At 44.7% G+C, this 26824-nt stretch overlaps 1 protein-coding gene across 1 annotated transcript in view; it reads left to right on the top strand.

The window, feature by feature from the left end:
- Positions 1-1993: 1993 nt before the first annotated feature.
- The window catches only part of LOC147422895 (uncharacterized), a 56843-nt gene continuing 32012 nt past the window's right edge, over positions 1994-26824 (top strand). Inside the window, exon 1 of the mRNA XM_086502024.1 lies at positions 1994-3980. Coding sequence (XP_086358150.1) covers positions 2157-3980 — 1824 coding nt within the window. The 5' untranslated portion in view covers positions 1994-2156. The remainder of the gene's footprint in view (positions 3981-26824) is intronic.

Below are 26824 nucleotides of genomic sequence, written 5' to 3'. Positions count from 1 at the left end.
GAAAGATGGAGGGGGTAGCACCCACTCTCCACCACGTGCAGAGGAAGAACGTGTTCTAGAATCAGACAATGAGAGGAAGAGTTTCTAGTCCCTCCTTAGTTTTTTTTTCTTGCTTTGCTAGAGTCAATTGCTTAGCATCAGACTTTTGGAGTTTTATTTTGAAAGGGCTTCTATTGTTGTGGCAAAGTACTTTGTTACATCTTTTCTTAGTAATGGAGGGTTGTTTATTTGAACATAGTCGTCAAATCTAATTGCTTGTCATGTTCTCCAAAGTTGTAATTATTATGCTACATTTCTTGAGAATCTTAAGATACAAGTGCATATTTTTTTGAGTTGTTAAGCCTTTTTTGGGCTCGAGACAAAACTACACCTCTCGCTTTGTTGTAATTGCAAAATGAACAAGTGTTTCTCTTTATGTTCTCTGTAGCATATGTCCAGTGAGAGCAGGGTAGCTCCGTACTATCTTTTTCAAATGCAAAATGAGGGCTCTCTTTGCAAGCAATCACCTATGTTTGCATTTTGAAGGCACGTGGCAACTATACAAGAGAGTGATGCACAAAATCAAATTGATACTCATAAATGAATGCAAAGCAAGAGTTTATCTCCAGCAAACAGAAGAAGCATTGCACTGTTCTTAGCAAACATGGACCTGCAGTTTGACTCAAGATGTAATCATGTGCTATTTAGGTTTGAAAGAACAAAAGGTTTTTTATAAGATTCCTATTTGGGATGCCAACTCTTGGAATATTGTGATCATAGGATATATTCAACGACACAAGGGTGAAGAAGATGTGGAATGTTTCCATCCGAAGTTAAGTGAGTGATTTTATCAAGAAGCAATTGCATGTGTTTGCATCTTGAAGGCATGTGGAATTATGCATGACACTAATATTGGTGAATAGATTCATTCTAAGGTTGCTAGTTTGGGGTTGCCAAAAAATATTTCGCTATACAGAGCTGTATGCTAATATGTGCCCAATAAGGAAGAGCCGCCACGAAACAAATGGAGAGCAAGAGTGAGACTTTGTTCCTTACAAAGGCAAGAATATTGGGTTGTTTTTAGCAAATGTGGAGCAAGGGTTTGGCTCTAGATGTAGTTATACATTGGTAGAGGTAGGAAAGCACAAAGAAATTTTAATGACCTTGTTGTTGTGGATGGAATATCGTGGAAGACATTGATTGGAGGCTATGCTCAACAAGAGAAGAGTAAGGAAGATCTGGACCGTTTCCTTTGGAAGTGAAGCAAGGGCTTCCCTCCAAAGGAAACCACTTATGCTTGCATCCCAAACGCATGTGGCATTATGCAAGGATTAGCAAATGTGGCATTATGCAACGAAGCAATGGGCTATTTTAGCAAATGTGGAGGGAGATATTGAGTGTGCCTAACATGATTTTGATGCAAAAGGAGTGGTTCATGCTTCGGGGTTTGGGGGGGGAGTGGTCACTATGTGGCTATCACATGAGTGCAATAGAAGGGGTTATAAAATTTCAATTTCTTTTCAAATTTTCACAGACAGAAGGGTATCGTAAATTGGAATCGAAAAAAAAATAATCTACAATTTGAATAAAAAAAAGATATATTCTATCCGTCCAAAATTCATAGATATTTTTTTTTAAAAATAATCCTTGAATGCACATGATATACACAATTTATATATAATGAATCTCTCAAGTCACGTCTTTTTTAAGTCCCTGTTCTTTGGCTTGATTATCGTTGATCCTCCATAAGACCTCCTATCATAACATCATGGTGACAACAATTGGCCACGTGTTCTAGAAAGGGAATTTAATTCCACCTTCTACTTCCAGCCTCCGCGTGGTTCTATCCTCCCTCCATGATTGGGGCCACTCTCCAAAATTGAGCGTTTGCCCAGGCCCCATCCCAAACTGCTATGTGTTCATTCTTTTCATGAATCATGGGGCGCTTTCAACACTTATTACTAATACTCCCGCCTCCCCTCACATGCAACCTCTATTCGCTCATAATTCTATCTCTGCCGCCGTCACCTTTTGTAGATCACGCTCTCCACATTGAATCCCCCCCGCCCCCCATCCTTTCTTCTCTGCTTCGTTCGCATGGAGCTCAGTTTTACGCATTTCAGAGAGAGAGAGAGAGAGAGAGAGAGAGATTACACGTCTTTCAGAGGAGGTAAACCATGTCGGAGCCTCCTGGTGAGCTACCTCTCATGACGTCGATCACAATGCCCATCTCTTCAAAGTCTCCCCTCCTGCCGTTGTCCTCTTCACCGAACATTATAACAGGGTCAAAGAATGCCATGCCCCGTCCTTCCTGCATACTCCGGAAACTGCAGAGCTGTAAAGAACTGGAGGGATACCGCATGGACTTGTATTCTACACCTATGCAAATACCATCATCAATGCTGCCGAAAGAGCACGCAAGCACCAAGCTCTATTGGGATGATCTTGGGGTTATTCCCCTGTTCGAAGTACAGTCTCAATACAGGAATGGGCAACTGCCTTCACAAGAGAACATGAGAGCTTGGGAGTCTGCTACTTGTGAAGTTTCCTCGCAGACTTCAGATTCCTCTGCAAGCGATGGAGGAGGAGGAACAAGAAAAGCTTACCAATCTCCATTAAATTGTCGATCGAGAAGAGAAAGATCAGCAGGAGATAAGCAGAACATGGCTTCCCACCCACGAGCTATTTTTAAACAAGAGAGTTCTTTCAAAAACAGAATTTCTGTGTTCTCCCCGTCAGTAGTCACGCTTGATGATAATCATCAAGAAGAGGAAGACGACAATGTGATGCACACGTACCTCTTCCCCACCCGAAAGGCAAACGACTTCTCAGGGAGGAGAACTCTTCGCACTATGAGCAACCGAGCTGTGAAGGCAAGTCCCAGGCATGCTTCCAATTTGCCCAAAGAGGCCTTAATTGTGAGCTCTGAGTTGAGTTCCACTACTGAAAGCATGTCAGAGAAGTCTTCCCTCGCTTCAAGTCAGCAGTCAAGATTGTACTCAAATTGGATGCAGGAGAAATCTGTCCAACGACAATCAAGATACCATAGAGAGGCAAATTCAGTGGCCCAGAGGGCCTTATGTGAAAAGCACTCTCATTTATCTGGCTATCAAAACAAAGGTGAAATTAATGGGACAGTGGCAGCCGTGCAACCTCGCAACTTCTTTCAGAGTGAGTGTAATGGCCAAAGAAACCATAGGCATTGCAACGAGCCACCATTAACTGCAGATGCTACATGTTTTCAACTTGCAGTACCAAAGAGTGAGGAGCTTGCTGTGCGCAAAGCGAAACCTCGAAGCCTAAGCCAGAAGTACAGGCCCAGGGGCTTTGAAGAGATTGTTGGTCAGCAAATTGTGTCTCAATCCCTTTCCAATGCCATAGCAAAAGATAGGATTGCTCCTGTTTATTTGTTTCAAGGTCCTCAAGGAACAGGTAAAACGTCGGTTGCAAGGATTTTTGCTGCGGCACTGTTGTGCATTGCACCTCTAGAGAAAAGGCCTTGTGGAGTGTGCAAAGAGTGTTTGCTAGCATGGTTAGGAAAAAGTGGTCATGTAAAGGAGGTAGATGCTGCTAGTCATAATGGGGTTGCCAAAGTAAAGGCTCTTCTTGAAGAGATAAGCCTTGCATCGTCATCGCCACTTTACAAAGTATTTATAATAGATGAGTGTCATGTGCTTACCACAGAAACATGGAATGCTCTGTTGAAGATTCTGGAGGAGCCTCCTTTGAATGTGGTTTTGATACTAATAACGACGGATTCTGACCAGATGCCCCGCACTGCAGCATCAAGATGCCAAAAATTTTCCTTTCCCAAAATCAAAGATTCAGATATCCTTAAAACGCTCATAAAACTTGCTGATCATGAGAGTGTAGAGCTGGATTTGGAGGTTCTACATGTAATTGCATCAAGGGCAGATGGTTCTTTGCGAGACGCTGAAATGATTCTCGATCAGTTAGGTTTGCTTGGAAAAGACATCAATGCCTCCACTGTCCAGAAACTGGTACGTACCCTTCCCATCTCTCAAAAGATTAAGTCATCCGCTCCAGCCCATGGGAACTTTCTACCATGTCCCCTGAGCCCTCATTCGTGCTTTTATTGAGGCAGAGTAAGAAAATGATTATTACTCTTGTCTATTTTAAGTAGCACCTTGTACCTATCTCTGATGCCTAGTTTACTCCAGAATAATAATCTGCAAGTTCAGAGTACATTTTTTAAAATTCTGAATTGTGCTGCTTAAAAATCAGAGGTGGAATGATTGGCTATTTGACTATGTCACCTCTGCAAGGTACGGCAGCTTTCCTTTAAATTTTCAATAGCTTGAAGCTAGCCAAAATCTGTAGTTGTTATAAATATGTGAGACAGGATCAAGAGGATTAGCATGATCCAATTTCAAGTGCTGAGCAATTGTAGAACAGAAAGAGCTCATCAGGGTGCTTTTCTTGACCCTTGTTTTTGATGATGCCATGTAAATGGGAACCTTGATGCAGCTGCAATCTTGAAGCTCTTTGAGTATGCACCTCTACAAAATGAGTGAATTGAGGTTTTCGTTTGTATGTGAAGTGCTTTGGTAGGCTAGTGGTGAGCTCAGCCTGTCACTTAACTTTTGCAATCAATTTCTCATGGATTTGGAAGTGTGTAGCTATGCTTTACAAACTTGAGGGGTGTAATGTTAAGGGTTGGAGATTGAAGGAGGGCCAATTTCTGACGCTTTATCACTGAGAGCTTTTTGATTTCTATCGACATACACCTAGTGTTTATGTGAGGTTGAGGTCTATTTGTTTAATCCTAAACAAATACAAAGAGATATGGACCATCAGGCCCTAGCTTCTAAATGAAACCTCCATTTTTCTAGGCTATTTACCCCCCCACCTCTCCCCCCCCCCCCAACAAGTCACTAACATATGGAGGCTTCTCGAGTACATCTTGTTGTAGAGCTTCTACCTTGGAGGTAGCCCATTCCGATCTTTGTGGGTATGATGTAGTTCCCCTAAGTGGTTCCTTTACTCTTACTTGAGTCTTGGGATTATGCTCAGTATTGGGTGCTGATTGTCAGAGTTGTTTGGGTGCATTTTCTGAAGCACACGTGGAAAGGACAAAGTTTTGATGAAGCTCCTAAGGAAGCAAGTTTGGATTGTGTTTATAGTTTTAATCTTGACAAACTCGGATGGTAGGTCATATGGTTTGATGCCAGGGAGTTTTCTTTAGAAGCGAGGTCCAAGGGAGTTTTCGTCTTTGGCAAACATGATCCCCAGCTGAAGACCTACATAGTCTTCACTTTTTTAGCTGGTTGAGTTTACCTATGGTATGTTCCTACGTGGGTCTTGAGTTCTAGAGACTCAGCAGGTTGTGTTAGTCTGTTACAAAGGAAGCACTTCTACTCTAGGTTGTCTTAGATTTTTTTCTTTGTGGTACTTATCTCTATTCCCATTGGCCCGAGCAAACTGTGTGTCTCGCCTTGACCACAGAAAGTTCTCGATCAATCTCTCTGCCACAAAGTGATGACGTGGCTGCCCAAAACCCTAATTCTGCTGAAATCCTAACCCTAAAATCAGAAACCCTAACCCTAAAATCAAAAACTCTAATTCTGCCCAAAACCCTATTTCTACTGAAACCCTAACCCTAAAATTAAAAACCTTAATTTTGCCCTAACCCTAACCCTGATTTGCTGAAGTGGCGGGTTGACACGTGGTCTGCTATACGGACACCAGCGTGATTTATGGAAAGCTGGACAGATTTTGGGTTTTGCTTTTACTCAACGCAAGAGATGAGAGAAAGAAGCTTTTGCTTTTATTTTATAAAAGCATAGAAGAATGAGAGAGAAAAAGCTTTTGCTTTATGTTAAAAAGCTTTTGATTGGACAGCTTTTTGAAACTTGCTTTATTTTATAAGCAAGAAAGAGAAAGAGCCTTTGCTTTATTTATGGGCTTTTGATTTTCAGCTTTTGGGGCTCTACTTTTGGCATCCCTTGTAACTTCAAATATGTGAGCAGGCCTCTCACAACTTAGAGCATCTGGACGCAGAGTCTGAGTGTGAGCGCCTGCCCGCACTCTTGTACTTTGAACTCAGATTAATACAAAAAGAAATACCGAAAGGGGCGCCAGTCTTTGGGTTCAATATCTCTTTGGAGTCAATATCTCTAGGCACGGAACTCCGCCGGGCCAGTGTTGAATCAATTTTGAATTTTGAACTGTATTGAAGTGGTTATTTGGTGCTGTTGCGGTAGATTCTTGACTTGGAGTGTCCAAGTCTGTTACACTCTCTAACTGGCTGATGCAAGAACTCAAGAAAATCCAGCAAGACGTAATGTACCACATAGTAGTCAGAAGCACCATGTTGGCCAGAACAACTTTGCGAGCAAGAGAAAGCTGAGTTGAACTCCAACAAAGCAATTTCCTCTTGATGAAAAGCAAGAGAGAAGCAGTTTGTTGCTCTGGTGACAGATCCAAACCAACCTGACAGCCCAAGTATCGAATTGGTGTCCCTGGAGGGATCCACCTAAAGCCCTCTCCAGGCAACCAATTAGGTGTGGGAGTACTAACCTAGAAAGCAACCGTCGTCTGCCAGTTAATCAATGCTCCCGATGCACAATAGAACACCTCAAGAGACTACTCACATTTGTGCAAGTTGGCCTCCCGGCCCTCTAGAAACAAGCATGAGTCATCAGCAACTCAGCGTCCAAAAGCAAATTTAGTGTCCAAAAGCTCATCTCCCCAAAAAGGTGCAGTCTACACAAACTAACCTCTTGGTAGGTCAAAAATCTGCTCATCGCCTCATCAAAGAAAAGGAACAGGAAGAGGGCATCCATGCTGACACTCCCCTAATCCATGCATCTGAAAAGCGCGTCCGGCGCATAGTGCCCTCAAGGAAACCCCATTCAACTCTGTCACACACCTTCTCAAAGTCGAGAAGGAACACCATGAGATCCTCTCCTTGCAGACGAGCAAGAGTAGTCGCCTTCCAAAAGGTGAAGATGTTATCAAGGATTCTATGCTCCTTGACAAAGCTTGTCTATGTCTCATGTATGATGCTCTCCAATAGCGGATGAATTCTGAAACTTAGAGCCTTTGCTAGAAGTTGGTAGGCTGAGTGGAGAATGATGATGGGTCGCCACTGCCGAATCTCATCCAAAGAGCCCTCCTCCCACAAGTAGGTATATAAGCCCCCATTGTACAATGCTCTAATTCATTGCCAAAGTTGGTTGGTTAGAACAAACTCCCCCTACTCGCTACACCTTCACGCGGAAGATGGATTCTATATACATAGACGGGATCTACAAACACCTATGCACTAAGGAGCCAGGGCGACCTTTGGAGGAGCTTACTACTATTCTGACATAGACATTACATGATGTAGCAGCAGAGGCATACCCACACACCCGGTGTCACAAAACGGGAGCGTACACGAGCACTTAGAAAATCTGAAAATTATAATTTTTTGAAAACATGAAAGAAGGGAGAAGATCGACACAGTATTGGGGACCAGAAGATGGGCTGGTCCCCCCCCCCGTTAAGAGTATTCTTTTATTCAGGGAGAATTCTTATACAAGCACGAGAACTCGAGGAAACCCCTCCGTTCTGTAATCTTAGACCCGAAGGTCGTGCTTCCCCGTAAAGCTTGGGCACAAGGCCGTTCCTTCCCCTAAGGGACTTAGGCGCGAAGCCGTACTTTCCCGTAAGGGACTTAGGCGTGAAGCCGTACTTTCCCGTAAGGGACTTAGGTGTGAAGCCGTACTTCCCGTGAAGGGCCTTCCCGTGAGACGGGAGTTTCCTGCAAAACAAACCACACAGAGCAACAATTCTCAATGCGTATCAACACCTTATACCTGTCGCTCCTTGCTAGGAGAATCGACCTCCGTACTCAGTCGTCACGCGAACACTTGCAAAATTCTGTCGCCAGTCTCTGCTCCAGAATCCTAGCGCTAGTGCTTTTCTGCTGCTTCCGGCCCTTCCAAACTGAAACGCTGGCTACCCTTTTATAGGGTCTGACACCCGGCAGGAATAGGGGTCCAAAAGCAGAGCTTGGCGCTCCTAGAGAGAGGAGAGAGAAAATCGCGTTTTCTAGAGAGAGGAGAGAGAGAGATCGCAATTCAGCCCCCTGCCTTAGTTTTAGCGCTGGCTTTTTTTTAAAGAGCCTTGCTTGCTTTATTTTATTAATAAAGGGGCCGGTCACTTAAAAGTGACCGGTCACTTTATAAAATAAAGTGTGAATCTGTTCAAACTTTAAAACTCACTCAGTTAGTGAAAACAATGCTACACGGACACATTCTAGGCGTCCCCGGGTGCAAGACACGGCATAGATGCAATGCAGACACAGACTCCTCGCGGGAAAGCATCTGCCTTCCCGCGACTGTTCCTGCTTTTCGTAAAAAGCTTCATTGAACCCATCTTTATTCTTGTGCTTGCGTTCTTACGCGTATTTTCTTACTCAGTTCGGATTTCCTCCTTAGCCTATGGGATGCCCCCTTACTGATGCACTCGTCACCCATCATGTGACGCATCAGGGGCACTCGTAACCGGGCCCTTTCCACCGAACTTACGGAAACTCCTTCGCGATGTTTACCGTCACCCATCAAATGACACATCAGAGTTGTCCGTTCCTGATGGCAGTTCCTGTAGCTACAATCTTTTAACAGTTCTTAGTGCACATAATAAAATATCCTTAAAAAAAGAGATTAATCATTAAAAATAAGAAAATAGTCCAATTAGCAACATCCCTCTGGCTTCTAAACAGTTGACCTCAACTGTAGTGCTTGGACATATACCTCCAGTATCTCGGGATAAGCTGCTAATTCCTCCTGCGTCATCCACTGAGCATCTAAATTCGAATAGTTCTTAAACTTAACCAAATACTTCCGTGTTATCTTTCCGGATTTGAGAGACCGCTCCTGATGACTTACTATCTGCTCCGGTTGGAGTATTTCTTCTGTTTCCTCAACCTCAGGAGGTTCCTCAGCACTAGGCTGGCTTGGAGGCGGTCCCACATATGGCCGGAGTAAACTGACATGGAAAGCATTATGGATCTTCCAATTAGGCGGTAGCTCTAATCGGAAAGCGACATCATTCACTCGCTCAGTAATCTTAAACGGCCCATAATAACGGGTAGAAAGTTTTACCACTTTCCCCTTATGAGACGCTTGTTTCTTAAGTCTTGCCTTCTCAAACTTGAGTAAGACTAACTGTCCGACTGTTAAGTCTAGATTCCTTCTGTGCTTATCTGCAGCTTTCTTATGCTTTTCCTAAGAGCGTAGAATAGCTCTCGTAACTTGCCCGTAGGCTGTGTCCAAATCCCAGACAAATTCATCTGCTGCAAAGATCTTATCCTTAGTTAAAAGGATGGGTGGAAGCAAAGGCTTACCATAGAGAATCTCAAAAGGTGCTTTCCCTGTCGATGAGTGTATGGTATTGTTATACGCATACTCGACAAGAGGCAAATATTTCTCCCAGTCAGATTGCTGGTCTGACACATAAGCTTTTAACATATCTAATACTGTGGAATTGGCTATCTCACTTTGCCCGTCCGTTTGAGGATGGTAGGTAGATGAAAAATTCAGCTTCGTACCAAGATTATCCATCAAGGCACGCCAAAAATTTCCTGGCATGCGAGGATCTCGATCGCTCACAATAGACTTAGGCATTCCATGATGCTTAAAGATCTGTGCTAGAAAGACCCTAGCCATATGATCTGCTTTGATCGTTTTCTTGACTGGTATAAAGTGTGCTTGCTTGCTAGACCTGTCCACAATGGTCCAGATCGCGTCATTTCCAGTCTGAGTTCTAGGGAGGTCCAGGATGAAGTCCATGGAAATACTTTCCCAAGGTTCATTAGGCACAGGCAAAGGTTGTAGCAACCCAGGCGTCTTATGCCGATCATACTTCACTTTTTGGCAAACCAAGCATTCCCTGACATACTTATCAATGTCTGCTTTAAGGCTAGGCCAAAAGAAATATCTTTCCATTGCTAAGGTCGTAGGGAGAATACCCCGATGACCCGCATAAGGCGAAGCGTGTGCTTCATCCATGATCTTCTTTCTTAATGGTTCCGCCACACATATGGCCTGATGGTGGTAGAGATAACCGTCCCGGATGGAATAGGGAAACTCATTCTCTCCACGATGTAGCTTTCCCCAAATGGTGGAGAAGACTGGATCATTCGGATACAAATCCGGTAGTGCTTCTAATTCTTGGTGATACACCGAAGTGATAGCATTCACCCTTGGCTGCCTAGACAATGCGTCTACGACTACATTCTTACTCCCAGCCGTGTGAAGGATCTGGAAGTGAAACATAGACAAAAAGTTTGCCCAGCTCATCTGCTTTTCAGATAGTTTCCTTTGCGTAAGAAAATACCGCAAACTCGGGTGATCAGTCTTGATCACAAAATCCGCTCCTAGAAGATAGTGAGTCCAATTGGATAAGGCGTGAATCATAGTCGAGAGTTCCTTTTCGCAGATTGATGCATGCAACTCTGCATCTTTAAGCCGTCAGCTTTCGTAGGCCACTGCATGGCCTTCTTGGTTTAACACTGCTCCGATGCAATCGCCTGAAGCATCGCAGTGAACCTCAAATGGTTTCCTTAAGTCAGGCACTATCAAAATAGGTCCATGGCTTAGTAAGTACTTGAGCCGATCAAAAGCTCCTTGTTGTCTCGATCCCCATCTGAAAGGAATCTTCTTCTTTGTCAAATCATGAAGTGGTCCTGCTACATGAGCAAATCCTCGGACAAACCTTTGATAGTATGAACATAATCCCAGGAAGCTACGTACATCATGTACCGTAGTGGGAATAGGCCAATCTTCTACCACTCGGATCTTGGCAGGATCCATACTCACTTGATTGTGAGAGACTATATGGCCGAGATAGTGTAGCTCAGAGAGAAAGAACTCGCTCTTCTTTGCATTCACATGCAACTCATGCTTTCGCAATTCTTGAAACACTAAGTCCAAGTGCTTCCGATGTTCCTCTTCTGACTTAGAGAAGATGAGTATGTCGTCAAAGAATACTCCCGTAAAAGCTCGATACGGGATGAAAATGCGGTCCATCATGCGATTGAACGTCGCAGGAGCATTGGTCAAGCCGAAAGGCATTACCAAAAATTCATATAGTCCAAAGGTTGTGCAGAAAGCAGTCTTATGGACATCCTCAGGGGCGATCCGTATCTGATGATACCCACTCTTTAAGTCTATGCGACTAAAGATACTTGCACTCTGCAACTTATCAAGTATATCATCAATCCGAGGGATCGGAAAGCGATTCGTGATTGTGATCTTGTTTAAAGACCGATAGTCTATGCACATTCGAAACGTGCCATCTTTCTTCTGCACCAGTAGAACTGGAGAGCAGTAGGGTGAAGCACTGGGCCGTACTAGCCCTTTCTCTAGAAGCTCGTTGACTTGCTTCAAAATTTCCTCTTGCTGAGCAAGACTTACCCGATAAGGGGGTTGATTGGGAGGCGAGCTACCCGGTATGAGATCTATGCGGTGATCTTCTGGGCGTACCGGAGGGAGTTCGTCAGGAAATGTTTCCGTGAAACAATCCTTGTACTTTTCAATAAATTGAAGACGCTTAATTTCCAGACTAGAGAGAGAGTCCCTACTAGTTTTATCCTTTGCAAAAATCAAGTAAGCAGAAACACACTTGTTCATTTCTTTCTTAATGGAGATATGGCTTACAATTGGGAACTGCCAATCTCCTGCATCAGCTTGAATCTTTATTTTCTTACCCCATGATCAAAAGTGAGGGTCTTTTCCACATAATCGGGAATAGGTGTCATGTGAAAGTGCCATGGCATACCCAAGATGATATCACATCCCTCGATGGGTGCCATCAAAAATGATTCGCGGTCCTTGTACTCGCCAATCCGAAGATTGAGCTGTCCTTGCACGGGAGTTGCATTGGTTGTCAACCCCTCGAATGCCGATCCGGATGTAACCGGTGTGCCAAGCTGAGCCGGTGTGAGGCACAATCGTTCCGCAGTATCCAGGGAGATGAAGTTATCCGTGGATCCTGGATCATAAAGAATCAATACTCGTTGGTTGTTCAAAGACCCCTAGCCCTTCAGAATTTGACGCTTCCCTTTCTCAGATTCTGTGTTTCCTTGAACATCTGGAATTGAGTTCGAACTTGGTGGTGCGGGCTCCTTCCTTGCTTTCTCTTGCCTCGTAGAGGCTTGCTCTTGCCGTTGCTGCTTTAGAGGGCAGTCCGGTTTCATATGTCCTTTCTCGCCACAGTAGAAGCATCTTCCTTCCTCTCTAAAAGTTTGAAGTTGAGTAGGAGAAAGATACTTAGTTCGCTTGCCAGTGCCCTCTGGCTTCTTAGAATGATCATCGTCTCTAGATGGAGGACGTTTTCTTCCTTGGCTCCCATGGTCATCGTAGACCCCTCTTTGTCTTGCACGGTAAGTGCTATGCTCCATCTTTCTGGGCGTCCCAGTAGAGTGCAAATCCTCAGCGATGATTGCTGACTCCATCATCCTTTGAAGAGTATCATGCGGATACACCTTCATACTCTTTCGAAGCTGCGGTTGGAGACCCGCTTCGAACTTTCTTTTCTTTTCCTCGTCGGCAATCTTCATGAAGGGAGTGACCTTCCGAAGAACCGACCAATACTTGTCCACATAAGTCGTTACTCTTTCATGTTCCTTCTGGGCAAGCCAGTCCCATTCCTTCCGTATGTCCTGCTCGAAGTCAGGTGGAAGAAATTGTTCATAAAATTCAGATTTGAAGCTCTCCCAAGTTTTGGCCTGAGAACCTTCCAGAATCTTGGCTAACCACCAATTACTTGCCGTTCCCTTGAGGTGCATCCCCACATGGCGTAATTTGGATCTTTCTGTGAAGTGCCCATTGGTAAAAGCAACTTCAAACTGTCTGATGAAGGACAGTGCTTTGGAGATGTCTCTCCGTCCGTTGTAGGTTTCGAACTTGATGTCCTTGTCACCCGATTTGAAGACTCTCACGCGATGTTGAGACTTGCGACCATGCTTCTTGAATCGAGGCTTATCTTTAGGTTGATGTAGGGTAGTGGCAGTAGTAGCTGCTTCCTTCTTCTGACGAGATGATCGAGAAGTAGAAGTATAATCAGGAGAGTAGGATGGAGATGAGATAGAGATGTCCTTGCTCTCGTCTAGCAAAGAGAGCGCTTTTTCCTGGCCTTTCCTTGAAGTAGGCCGTTCATTCCGATCCGAAGATCCTTTGTGCACATCGGCACGTTCTTCTTCTCTTGCCTCCTGTGGTCTCACACCAACAATGTTGTCTGGATGCTTGGCTGCATCAGTTCCATTCGTTTTCTTCATTCCGCCCAAAAGCTTTTGGACGTCTGGCAACAATAAGATTTGTTGCAACTCCGCAAGCTGAGCTTGCACTTGTTGAAGCTCCTCTTCAACGCTTCTCCCTTGGCCCGACATGGTTCTTCCCGTTCTTCCTGGAATCGTCCTTCTTTGCAGAGAAAGAGAGGAGTCCGAGCTCTGATACCACTGTCACAAAACGCGAGCGTACACGAACACTGATACCACTGTCACAAAACGGGAGCGTACACGAGCACTTAGAAAATCTGAAAATTATAATTTTTTGAAAACATGAGAGAAGGGAGAAGATCGACACAGTATTGGGGACCAGAAGATGGGCTGGTCCCCCCCCCCGTTAAGAGTATTCTTTTATTCAAGGAGAATTCTTATACAAGCACGACAACCCGAGGAAACCCCTCCGTTCTGTAATCTTAGACCCGAAGGTCGTGCTTCCCCGTAAAGGGCTTGGGCACAAGGCCGTTCCTTCCCGTAAGGGACTTAGGCGCGAAGCCGTACTTTCCCGTAAGGGACTTAGGCGTGAAGCCGTACTTCCCGTGAGACGGGAGTTTCCTGCAAAACAAACCACACAGAGCAACAATTCTCAATGCGTATCAACACCTTATACCTGTCGCTCCTTGCTAGGAGAATCGACCTCCGTACTCAGTCGTCACGCGAACACTTGCCAAAATCTGTTGCCAGTCTCTGCTCCAGAATCCTTGCGCTAGTGCTTTTTTGCTGCTTCCGGCCCTTCCAAACTGAAACGCTGGCTACCCTTTTATAGGGTCTGACACCCGGTAGGAGTAGGGGTCCAAAAGCAGAGCTTGGCGCTCTTAGAGAGAGGAGAGAGAAAATCGCGTTTTCTAGAGAGAGGAAAGAGAAAATCGTGTTTTCTAGAGAGAGGAGAGAGAGAGATCGCAATTCAGCCCCCTGCCTTAGTTTTAGCGCTGGCTTTTTTTTAAAGAGCCTTGCTTGCTTTATTTTATTAATAAAGGGGCCGGTCACTTAAAAGTGACCGGTCACTTTATAAAATAAAGTGTGAATCTGTTCAAACTTTAAAACTCACTAAGTTACTGAAAACAATGCTACACGGACACATTCCAAGCGTCCCCGGGTGCAGGACACGGCACAGATGCAATGCAGACAGACTCCTCGCGGGAAAGCATCTGCCTTCCTGCGACTGTTCTTGCTTTTCGTAAAAAGCTTCATTGAACCCATCTTTATTCTTGTGCTTGCGTTCTTACGCGTATTTTCTTACTCAGTTCGGATTTCCTCCTTAGCCTATGGGATGCCCCCTTACTGATGCACCCGTCACCCATCATGTGACGCATCAGGGGCACTCGTAACCCGGCCCTTTCCACCAAACTTACGGAAACTCCTTCGCGATGTTTACCGTCACCCATCAAATGACACATCAGAGTTGTCCGTTCTTGATGGCAGTTCCTGTAGCTACAATCTTTTAAGAGTTCTTAGTGCACATAATAAAATATCCTTAAAAAAAGAGATTAATCATTAAAAATAAGAAAATAGTCCAATTAGCAACACCCGGCTTGAGCATAGACGCCATTCTGGGAGCATGCCTCAGAATAGCTGGTATGATGAGGAATGCCGCTAGACTAGAGCTAGACTTCAGAGGGAAGTGCTTTTGGGGGGACATCACTCACAGACAATCACAGATTGACTTCTGACGCCTGGTGCGGCAGAAGAAGAGGGCATTTTTGGCTCGACTAGAGCAGGATCTCTACCATCTATTCTTGAGTCAAGACTTGCGTGAGGCATGGCGGCTCTTTCATGAGCTGTCTCCCCCCCCCCCTTGCCATTACCTCTACAGAGACTTGGGGTCAATACGCATCATCTTTGTACACAGTTTCTGGACAGCCGCCCCTTCCTGACCCCCCCAATCCATGCCCACACACATGTGCTTTTTTCACCGCTGAGATGGTGAAGAAGGCCATTGACAAGATGAGGACTGGGAGAGCATATGATCATGATGGCCTGGTGGATGAGCATTTCATGCATGCCAGAGATCTACTAGCAGAGCTTCTAGTAGTCATGTTTAACCCTGCCATGTGCGAGGGCTTGCCTGATACTTGGAGCCTATCTACGATTGTACCTATCTTCAAATCAAGAGACCCTATGGAGCTTGGGAATTATCGCACTATCATGATTGGACACACATTGGCACGGTTGTATGCATCCATTCTTGAGCAGCAACTGAGTAGATGGGCAGAGAGAGAGGGAGTGCGTGCAGCTGAGCAGACAGGGTTCAGGAGAGGTTTTTCTACTCTTGACCATATCTTGACACTCAGGGCCATCATCGAGGAGGGCAGATCCCATGGGAGACGGATCTATTGTAGCTTTGTGGACTTCCGCAAAGCATTTGACATAGTACCCAGAGCTAGATTGATGCGCAGATTACAGGAGATGGGAGTACCCTCAAAGCTCATTTGGGGGTCATGGCATTGTACATATCAGTAGTAGGGCACGTACGCACCTCAAAGGGTCTATCTACACCGGTTCACTCCACTATTGGGTGAAGCAGGGCTGCCCGCTCTCTCCTACTCTATTTGGTATGTATGTGGATGAGGTTTCTGACTACATTGAGAGAGATTGGGATAGAGGTGCACCGCTGGTAGGGACATGGATTCTGCTATTGTTATATGCTGATGATGATGTGTTGATTTCGGACTCTCCAGAGGGGATGCAAAGTCACTTGGATGCTTTGCATAGGTTTGCCCATGAAAGTGGTTTGTCTGTCAACCTTGGTAAAACCAAGGTCATGGTATTTAATACCACCCCACAGTGGATCAGCAGGTCAGCACCCGCATTCACATACAACCAGGAGACGGTGGAGTATACAAATGCTTACACTTACCTTGGAGTGGTTTTTAGTGGACCAGCATTTTCATTGAGGAGAGCAGCAAAGACTAGATTGACCAGAGCCCATTCGGCATTGGGTAGATGGGAGAGGATGTGTTCACAAGTTCAGTTTCAGGAGTCTCGGATGAAGCTCTGGCTCTTTGACACTTTGGTGGCTTCTACATTGCTCTATGGAGCTGAGATCTGGGGGCCTTCATTGGATCATCACGAGAGGACAAGTCGCACTGATGGGTGGGGGCCCGGGGGGCATCGAGAAGCCCCTGGTCTCTATGATCTTGCGGCTCATTAGAGCCAAGGCTTCAGTACCACGTGCCATTATCCGAGCAGAGCTAGCTGCCCCCCCACTAGTGGTTGAGGCGCTCACCAAATTTGTCTCCTTCATACACCGCATGTGGGAACTTCCCAGAGACAGGTACGCCCGCCTTGCACTTGAGTCCTCTCGACAGTTAGCCATGCAGGGAGATACAGCATGTTGGTATGGGGAGATGACATCATGGTTCCAGGCGCATGGGTTTAGTATAGACAGATTGCCCCCCTTCCATACTCACTCCCTGACCCTTGCACAGTCCGAGATCACCAGGCTCATCTGTAACAAACTTGGACACTCTAAGTCAATATTCTACCGCGACACATTAGAGATTCACTTCAATACAGTTCACAGTTCACAATTGATTTGACAGGGCCCGGTGGACCTAGAGATATTGGCCCCAAAGACTGGCACCCCTTTTAGTATTTCTTTTTGTATAAATCTGTGTTCAAAGTACAAGAGAGTGGGAGGGTCTCACTCTCAGACTCTGCGTCCAGATGCTCTGAGATGTGAGGGCCCTGCCCACTAATTTATAGCCTGCACACTAATTTATAGGTTTACAAGGGATGCCTAAAAAGAAGAGCCCCAAAAGCTTCTCACTCAAAAGCTTTTAAAATAAAGCAATTGACTCAAAAACTGCCAAAATCAGGCTGCGTAGCTTTTCAGCAGTGCAAAAACCGGTTTTCGTACACTTTGCCACGTCAGCAGGTCAGCCGCTTTTTGCACCAGAAATCACGGAAGTCCATACGGTATGCCACGTCAGCATGTCAACGGTTTTTTCAGGATTGTCTAGGTGAGTCCATGCCCCACTCGGTGAGTGTGTATAGGACCATGCCACGTCACCCATTTGTGATATACCCCCCTCTTGAAAGCATTGTAATCGCCCTCGATTACACCTACAAAACAGACAGAGGCCATAAACTGTCTTATCAGACTCTGATTGTTAGTACCGACGCACTAGGAACAACACATCCAGCACATGTACCAATCGACAGTCACATCAGAAGACATCATAGGACATCACATGACAAATCACATTCAAAAATCACTCCAATCTCAGACCATGATTAATCGGCAACGTATTTAGCAATCGCATCTAGATCCAGTCGGGACCTCACAGATGTCCGATTAACTAATCCTTATTGCAATCATGTCTATAGAGATTTTATCAGACCGAAATGCTGTAGTCATTCCGTCTATCAGTTCCTGCACTTAAACAAGTCAAGTATAAATCAATGTCATATTATCGGGAATTCCAAATCTTAAAGTTATTACAACAAAATCCCGTCAGCAATAGGGACATCAGTGACTCTATTATCGAAAATCAGGGCAATCTATTGACAAAGTCATTACAAATCTTAAAGTCATTATAGCAGAATACTATCAGCAATAGGGACATCAATGACTCTATTATCAAAAATTGGGGCAATGTGTTGACAAAGCAGCGGAGTGACTCCCCTCTTGTGCATACCCGCTGCACCAAATTCCGCCCATGCTGAAATCGGGGTTCTATTGCAATAGACTATGCTAAACATGATGCTTCAAGGTAAAGGTTCATAATCTGAGCAGTATCTGCCAGGTCCTCCTCCTCCATCCACTTCGCATCCAATGCGGGATAGTTCTTGAATTTAACCAAGAACCGCCTTATCGCTTTACCTTTTATCTTTCTATCTTTATGTGCCAATATCTGTTCTGGAACGAGTATCTCCTTGCTTTCCTCCACTTCGGGTTGCTCATATGGCTCCCCATCATCAGGCACATCACCTTTAAAAGGCTTCAAGAGACTCACATGAAAAGCATTGTGAATCCTCCAAGTATTGGGCAGCTTCAATCTAAAGGAGACATCATTTATCTTTTCGGTTATCTGGAAAGGTCCATAGTATCTCATGCTAAGCTTTGGAAAAAGCCACTCCTTTCCCTTTTTCTTTCTCAGGCGTGCCTTCTCAAAATGTAAGAGCACCCAATCGTTCTCCTTTAATTTCAAATCGTGATGATGTCGATTTGCTGCCTTTTTGTGTCTTTCCTGAGATTTTTGTAAAGCCTCCCGGACCTTGGCAAAAGTTGTGTCCAAGTCCCTCGTGTAACGGATGTGTAATGCACAACATCGTTTTCTTCAAGTAGCCATCCCGAATGGAATATCCCGCTACTACTTCCCCATTCTGTATTCGACCGAATACATCTGCAAAATCTCGATCTGTGGCATACTGATCGACCATATCCTCGAAACTTCTACGATGTATCGCGGAAATAGCCAAGACCAACGGCTTTCGGGACAAAGCATCTGCCACCAAGTTCTTCTGTCCCTGCACATGGACAATTTGGAAGTGAAACTGTGACAAGATGTTCGCCCACCGCATCTGCTTTTCCAATAGCTGCTTCTGTGACAAGAAGTAGCGTTAACTCTGGTGATCTGTGAAGACTGTAAAATTGGCTTCGAGTAGGTAATGTCACCACTGAGTAAGAGCATGGATAACCGCCAAAAGCTCTTTCTTATATATCTGTGCTGTCAATTCCGGCCTTGAAAACAATCGGCTCTTATAGGAAATGACATGGCCTTCTTGCATTAAGACCGCACCCAGACTACGACCACAAGCATCACAATATACTTCGAATGACTTCTGCAGATCTGGCAAAGTCAAAGCTGGTCTTGTAGTCAATTTCTCTTTCAATGTCTGAAAGGCAGTCACCTCTGTGGGTCCCCACGAGAAAAGGACTCCTTTCTGTGTCAAGATAAGCAAAGGGGAAGCAACCTCTGCAAACTTTCTAATGAACCGCCGGTAGCAAGAACATAAGCCCAAGAAGCTTCTAACTTCATGGACATTCTTCAAATTGGGCCAATCACGTATAGTCTCAATCTTGGCCGGGTCCATTTGTACTCTTGTTGCTGAAACGATGTGTCCGAAAAAGTGTATCTCTGGTAGGAAAAATTCACTCGTCTTTGCATTAATCACCAACTTGTGATCCCGCAATCCCTGAAAGACCTGTAGGAGATGTTCTCCATGTTCTGTCTCATCCTTGGAGAAGACAATAATGTCATCAAAGAAATTGCCCACAAAAGATCTGTACTCTCTGAAAATACTGTCCATCATTCGGTTATAGGTCGCCGGAGCATTGGTAAGGCCAAAAGGCATCACCAAAAATTCAAATAAACCGAAGGTCGTCCGAAAAGCTGTCTTGTAGACATCTCCCGGTGCGATTCGGATTTGATGATATCCGCTCTTCAAATCGATCCTGCTGAAACAAGAGGATCCCTGTAGTCGGTCAAGAATATCATCGATCCTAGGAATCGGAAATTTGTTATTGATGGTGATTTTTTGGAGAGCTCTATAATCAATGCACATTCTCCAAGGTCTGTCTTTCTTCAAAACCAACAAGGTGCAAATTAACAAGGTGAAGTACTCGACTGGATAAGACCCTTTTCCAAGAGGTCTTTCACTTGGTTCATAATTTCTTCATTCTGGGCTCGGCTCACATGGTAAGGTTGTTGGAATTAGGGTTGCAGAGAAACACACACAGCTTGGAGAAGACGAAGGAAGCTCAAGGCACACAATAGAGAGAGTGTTACTTAGTGTGCAATGGAAAGATAGATAGCCCTAGAGTGATGGGCGTATATACAATGCACGGGGGAAAAAACGTCCTAAAGAGGGAAAAAATGCCCCGGCGGTCCTAGTGTGTTCACACACATCACTACCACATGTATATGGTAACAAATCCCCCCTGGAGTGATGCGGTGAACGAGAGCTGGCACATGAATAAAGGAAAGTGCCATGCCCTGAGGACAGGATCAATCCACAAAGGGGAGTAAGCCCAAAGCTTTGCGGAAAGCTTCAAGCTTCTCACGAGACAATGCCTTTGTGAAAAGATCTGCAAGGTTGTCCTTTGTTGGCACATAAGCCAAGCTGATCTCTCTTGCTGAGAGCCTCTCCCTGACATAGTGGTAATGCACCTCAATGTGCTTTGTGCGAGCATGAAAAATTGGGTTCCTCGCAACTGTCAATGCGCTCTGACTGTCAGTGTAGATAGTGTTGGCAGTGTCCTGTCCAACATCCACATCAGCCATAAGGCGTTTGAGCCATACACACTCAACCGTAGCTGTGAAGACTGCCCTGTACTCAGTCTCACAACTCGAAGTGGCCACAATAAGTTGCTTCTTACTCAACCATGATATACATGAACTGCCAAGCATGAAACAAAAACCACTTGTGGACACTCTCGTGTCAAAACACCCAGCCCAATCTGAGTTTGAAAAAGCATGTAAGTCTGGCGGCAATGATCCCCCCTTGGGATAAAACAAGACAAGATGTAAAGTGCCACTAAGGTAGCGGAAAATTCTCTTGACAGCCTGCCAATGCTTAGACCCTGGGCTATGCATAAATCTGCTGACCTGTGAGACTGCAAACTGAATATCCGGCCTCGTGTTGCTTACATAAATGAGGCAGCCAACAGCAGTTTGGTAAAGAGTGACATCAGCAGGATCGCCAGCATCATGTAGACTCAACTTCAAACCTGTTTCCATGGGAGTGGCAATAGGTTTGCAATCCTCAAGTCCAAACTTACATAGCAATGTCTCTATGTAACTTTTCTGACACAAGGCAATACCACCATCACACTGCTTAAACTGTATACCCAAATAATGATGCAACAGCCCCAAATCTTTCATCTTGAAAGTAGCATTCAAATCAGCCTTAAATTCAGCAATATGTCTCTCATTTGGTCCAGTGATCAAAATCATCAACATAAAGAACCACAATTAGAAGTACATCACCCTCACGCTTTACATACAATGTGCTTTCTGTTGGACTGTTACGAAAGCCTCGTTTAACCAAATGAGTGTCAGCTTTCTCATACCAAGCACGAGGAGATTGCTTCAACCCATACAAAGCCTTGTTACATTTGCACACTTTGTCCTCTTGTCCTTTTATGACAAAACCGCGAGGCTGCGTTACATAAACTTCCTCAAATATGTCACCATTCAAGAAAGCAGTAACAATGTCTGATTGATGTACATCCCAACCAAAATGAGCTGCCAATGCACATAGAAAACGCACAGTAGTCATACGACAAGTGGGAGCAAAAGTCTCTTCATAATCTATGCCTTTTTGTTGTGCATAACCCTTTGCAACAAGTCGAGCCTTATGGCGATCGATCAAGAGGCAACAAAGTGTCATAAATGTCCTGTGAGCTTACATTACTGTCTTTAGTACATGACAGCAAGGGCTGAACAGAATCTTCCACAAACACTACATCTCGAGAAATCAGGATACGTTTTGTTTACAGATGATACAACCTGTAACCTTTGCTTTCAGCACTATAACCAACAAAAATACATTTGACACCCTTATCATCCAGTTTTCTGCGTTGCACTTGTGGCACCAAAGCATATGCCAAACAACCAAAAACACGCATGTGCTCAGTAGAAGGCTTTCTATCATGCCATGCTTCATATGGAGTAATAGACTGCAAAGCTTTCAAAGGATACCTGTTAAGTACATAAGTGGCACACATGATGGCCTCAAACCAAAAAGAATGCGGCAAAGCTTGACTTTTGACCATACATTGTGCCATTTCCGTCAGTGACCTGTTTTTCCTCTCAGCAACACCATTTTGCTGAGGTGTATAAGGCACTGTACATTGGTGTTTTATCCCACGACTAGCCAGAAATGCATTAAATTCATGAGACATATACTCCCCTCCTCGATCGTAACGGAGGGTGCCCATAGTACATTTCGAGACATTCTCAGTCATAGCCAGAAATTTTTTAAAGCACATAAAAACTTCGGACTTCGCTTTAAGCGGAAATATCCATGCATGCTTGGAGTAATCATCAATGAAAGTCACGAAGTACAGGTAATTGCCCAAGGACGGAGTTTGCATGGGCCCACAAACATCACTATACACAAGCTGCAATCTGCATGTGGCCCTAACTGAACCATCCTTTGGAAATTTAGAACGCTGCATCTTACCCAAAATACAGCCTTCACAAACATGTTTGACAGGTGTTTCAAGAGGTGGCAAAGAAGCAACCATATCAGATTTCTGCAAACACAGCAAACTGGCAAAATTCAGATGACCAAAACGTGCATGCCAAAGTTTTGCATCTGAAATAGCCCTTGAATCTGCAACAGCATTTGTAAAATTTTGTCCACACTTGACATACAAAGTGAGCTTATATAGCCCACGGCACAAAAGCCCAGATGCAACAATTTCATCACCAAAACTGAGATCATGAACTGTACATCTGTCATCCACAAATTTGACTACAAGTCCAAGTATAGCAAGTGCGGATACAGACAAGAGATTCTTCTTGATCCCAGGTACATAAAGTGCATCAACAAGTGTGAAGGAACTGCCATTAGCAGCAGTGAGCACAATCTTTCCAACTCCCTGAACTGGATAAGAGGCGTTGTTGGCACAAGTGACTGAATTCCCATGAGGGACAGACTCGAGAGAGGTAAACAATTCACGATGTGAGGTAATGTGCTTTGTAGCACCACTGTCGAAATACCACACATGTGAATCTGCAGTAACTGACAAGCATGCATCATGGACAACAGGATTGTAAGTGCACTCTGCGCTAAAAGCCCATTCTGCATCAACATCAGCAACACAGTCTCCTTTCACAGAAGACTCAACAATGGCTGCATTTGTAGTGGAACCAGCATTTGCAGTGGAACCACCCTCTTTCTTCTTAGCCTCTTTGGCCTTCAACTTAGGACAGGACTTGATCAAGTGATCATTAGCTTTACAATAATGACAACGCATCTTCTTTTTGCCCTTATCACCAGAATTGCCAGACGAAGTGCTGCCAGCAGAAGCATTATGAACATAATTTTTGCCACTCGCAGCAGAACCATAAGAAGTGGCTGCATTACTGTTACCACCCTTTCTTTGAGAAGCAATAAAAGCCTGTTCAATTGCACGCTACCTAGTCCTGTTTTTTCTAGAAAGTGACTCTTGCAACAGCAATGTGCATAATGCATCAAACTTGACAACTTCAGGATTTCCTTGGGTCATCAGTCTCCAAGTACTAGCAAAAGTCTGGTAGGAATCTGGTAAGGCATCAAGAACAGTCTGCACAAGGGAACTGTCTGAAATGACTTCACCTGCAGAAATAAGCTACTCATTGATATCCTTGACACTAGCAAGGAAAGTGTCCATATCATCTTCCTCATGCATAATCTTCGACTTCAGCTCTTTACGCAGCGAAGTAATTTTAGCCTCGTTGCGGCTTGCATAAAGACCTGCTAGAATATCCCAAGCCTGTTTTGCAGATTTTGCTGAACGGATGTGAGGAACAATGGTGCACTTCACAGACAACGTAATCAATGCATGAGCCTGCGCATCCTTAACATCCCAACGAGCTTGTTCTGCCGTAGGCAAAACAACTCTAACATCTGTAATCCTTGCAGCAAGACCTGCAACATCCTCAACATCGCCTACATCCTCAGAACCAGGACGTACATCAATATCCTGCACAATGTTCCAGACACCCTTTGACACAAGAACATGTAGCATCATATAAGCCCACATAGGGTAGTTGTCCCCATCCAACCTGTCCTCAACAGCAAACATCTGGAACACATCTGTGTTGTTGTTGTCAGCCATGGTAAATGCTGCACCTGATGTGAAAATTGCCCAAAAATAGGAGAAACGGAGTGGGAACAACCTGTGCTATATAGCACAAACCGTAGAAGACTATAAGGCACCTGTTATGCAGAAAACGGCACTGACAAAAATTCTGCACAAAATGACCTATGCAGTACTGCCTGTAGTGGAAACGGAGGCCAAAATGAGCCCAAATCAAAATTCTGAGCAGACCGAGCTCTTCGAGATTCCCCAAAATATTTGGCGACCTGCGAACGCTTGCCAAAGCTCACTGAAATCGGAGAAAGTGAGCAGGCGTGTGCTGGAGCAGCTGGCGACTAAGCCCGGGAGGACGTGACCTGCTCTGATACCAATTGTTGGAATTAGGGTTGTAGAGAATCACACACAGCTTGGAGAAGACGAAGGAAGCTCAAGGCACACAATAGAGAGAGTGTTACTTAGTGTGCAATGGAAAGATAGATAGCCCTGGAGTGATGGGCGTATATACAATGCACGGGGGAAAAAACCTCCTAAAGAGGGAAAAAATGCCCCGGCGGTCCTAGTGTGTTCACACACATCACTACCACATGTATATGGTAACAAAGGTGGCTGTTCGGTGGTGTGCTTCCAGGTATCAGATTGATGGTATGATCCTTAGGAGGAGCTGGTGGCAACTCGCCTGACAGGCCCTCAGAAAAGCAATCGGCATGAGTGTGGAGAAAACCTTGGCGTTCTTTATCAAGTTCAGACATATTTGTTCTTCAACTCTTTCAAAAAGATCGAGTAAACAAACAAACTGGATTCATTTATTTTGAAATGGTCGAAGCCGATACAATAGGGACACACTCACCCTTAAGTTTCACATCAAGTACAATGGTTCGGTCCTTTTCAGTAGTCAATGCCGCTTTCTTCGCCGGATAATTGACCACGGCGTTGTTCTTATGGTACCAAGGGACCCCCAGGACAACATCACGACCTTCCAAGGGCATTATGTAGAAGTCCTCGTGCCCCAAATAGCCCTGACAATGCAACCAAAGTTTTCCAATGACAGGAGTAATGGCCACATCCCTGTCGGCGGGTGCTGCTAGAACTGCCTCTGCTTGTGGTCCCATCCGATCGGGTGTAATCTCGAGCCGCGCCGCCAATTCAGGTGAAATGAAGTTGGCCTTGGCTCCTCCGTCAAAGAAAATCAGGGCTTCTTGATCTTTCACTTTGCCCCAAGCTCGACAAAGTTTTGTACTTTCATCAATCGTGCTTGGATCAATACCCATGCAATCCGGAACCACTCCTGCTTTCATCTTGCCTTTTCGTCCACGTTCCTCAGGTGCTTTCGAACTCTCTGGCCTTTCTTCATCTTGTTCTTTATGTGCCTTTTTAGGGCACTTCGCGGAGATGTGCCCATGTTCCCCGCATCCAAAACACTTCCCCTCTTTGATGTAGCTGGCTCTCTCCCGAATAGTGAGCCGGGGTCGTGCATCCTTATCTTCTACTTTCATTATTAGAAGTCTGTTCGGTTCTCTGAGTCATGATCTTATCTGTGGGGTAAGTCAGACTGCCTGAATGTATGGCAAAACCCCGTTTCGCATGACTCATCAATTCTTGAACAGAATCTGCTGACTTTTGTCCTATGCAGTGATCTCGAATCTCTGTAGGAAGTCCGCAGCAAAACCGCTCAATCTGTTCTTTAAACGAGATCTTCTTAAATGAAGAGGCTAGTAGAAAAGAGCTGCAAAATCTTTCGCAATATGCGTCCAAAGAATCTCGCTTGGTCATCTGGAGATGGTTCCAAGCAGTTCGTATATCTCGTTCGTACTCCGAGTCAGCCAAGAAGAAATAAAAAGCCTTTTAAATTTCAGCCATTTAACTGGCGCTTTCTTGTTCAATAGAAGGGTTGACCACCATGTTCGAGCATTTCCCTTAAAGAAAGAGGTAGCCCTTCGAATCTTGGAGTGCTTTGAGTAATGCTCTCCAGAGAAAGCTATATCAAACTGCTGTATGAAGGCCAAAGCCCTCGAAGCATCTCGGAATCCAGAAAAAGTGTCAAACTTAATTGACTGTCCACCTTCTTTAAATTCTTGAACTTTCTTGCTTTTATCTTCAAGAAAGTCATACTAGTTGGCTTTATAGAAATGCTTCTTCTTTGCGTAAAATGTGTGATCGTCGGAGTCCGAACTATCTGAAGACGAGTCCTCTGTAGAACTGTCAGAAATTGGGCGAAATTTAGGCTTCTTTGCCTTTTTCTTGCCCTTTTCGAAGCTTTGCTTTTTGCTTCGCTTTTTCCCTTTCCTATCTTCTTCGCTCGAGTCAGAAGTGCTAGAAGAACTGTCAGAAGAAGAAGAAGAACTGGATACTCCTTTAAATCTGATATGCTTCTTCTACTTTCTTCCCGAGGCAAAAGTAGATTGACGACCCAAATAACCCGGGAAGTCAGTTCCTTTCTTCTGCTTTTTGTCATGCTTTTTGGCTTTGTTGTTCACGTCAAGAAGCTGAGTAATCCGTGTATCAAGCACCTCTTCCAATTCTTGCTTTGTAAACATCCTCGGAGTAGGAGGTTTCTTGAGTGCCGGTTTGAGGGGTGGCTCTGTGGCCTTTTGCCACTGGGTGTGCACCTTGTCGAAGGACGTCCAAGTCAAAATTTTTACAAATTTCGGATCCTTTGCAAGGTTGATCATCATCTCTGTCGTGTCGTCAACCAATTGTTGACGTTCCATCTCTTCAATCTCCGCTTGAGTAGGCCGAGGTGGGCCGTACTCTTTGTGCGAATCTTTTTCATGATCTCTTTCCGTATCCCTAGATGC

The sequence above is a fragment of the Adiantum capillus-veneris genome, chromosome 26 (genome assembly GCF_014529385.1).
Source record: "Adiantum capillus-veneris isolate H3 chromosome 26, ASM1452938v2, whole genome shotgun sequence".
In the NCBI taxonomy this organism is placed as follows: Eukaryota; Viridiplantae; Streptophyta; class Polypodiopsida; order Polypodiales; family Pteridaceae; genus Adiantum; species Adiantum capillus-veneris.
Note: the sequence above shows the minus strand (reverse complement) of the source record. Positions and strands in the feature narration are given on the sequence as shown.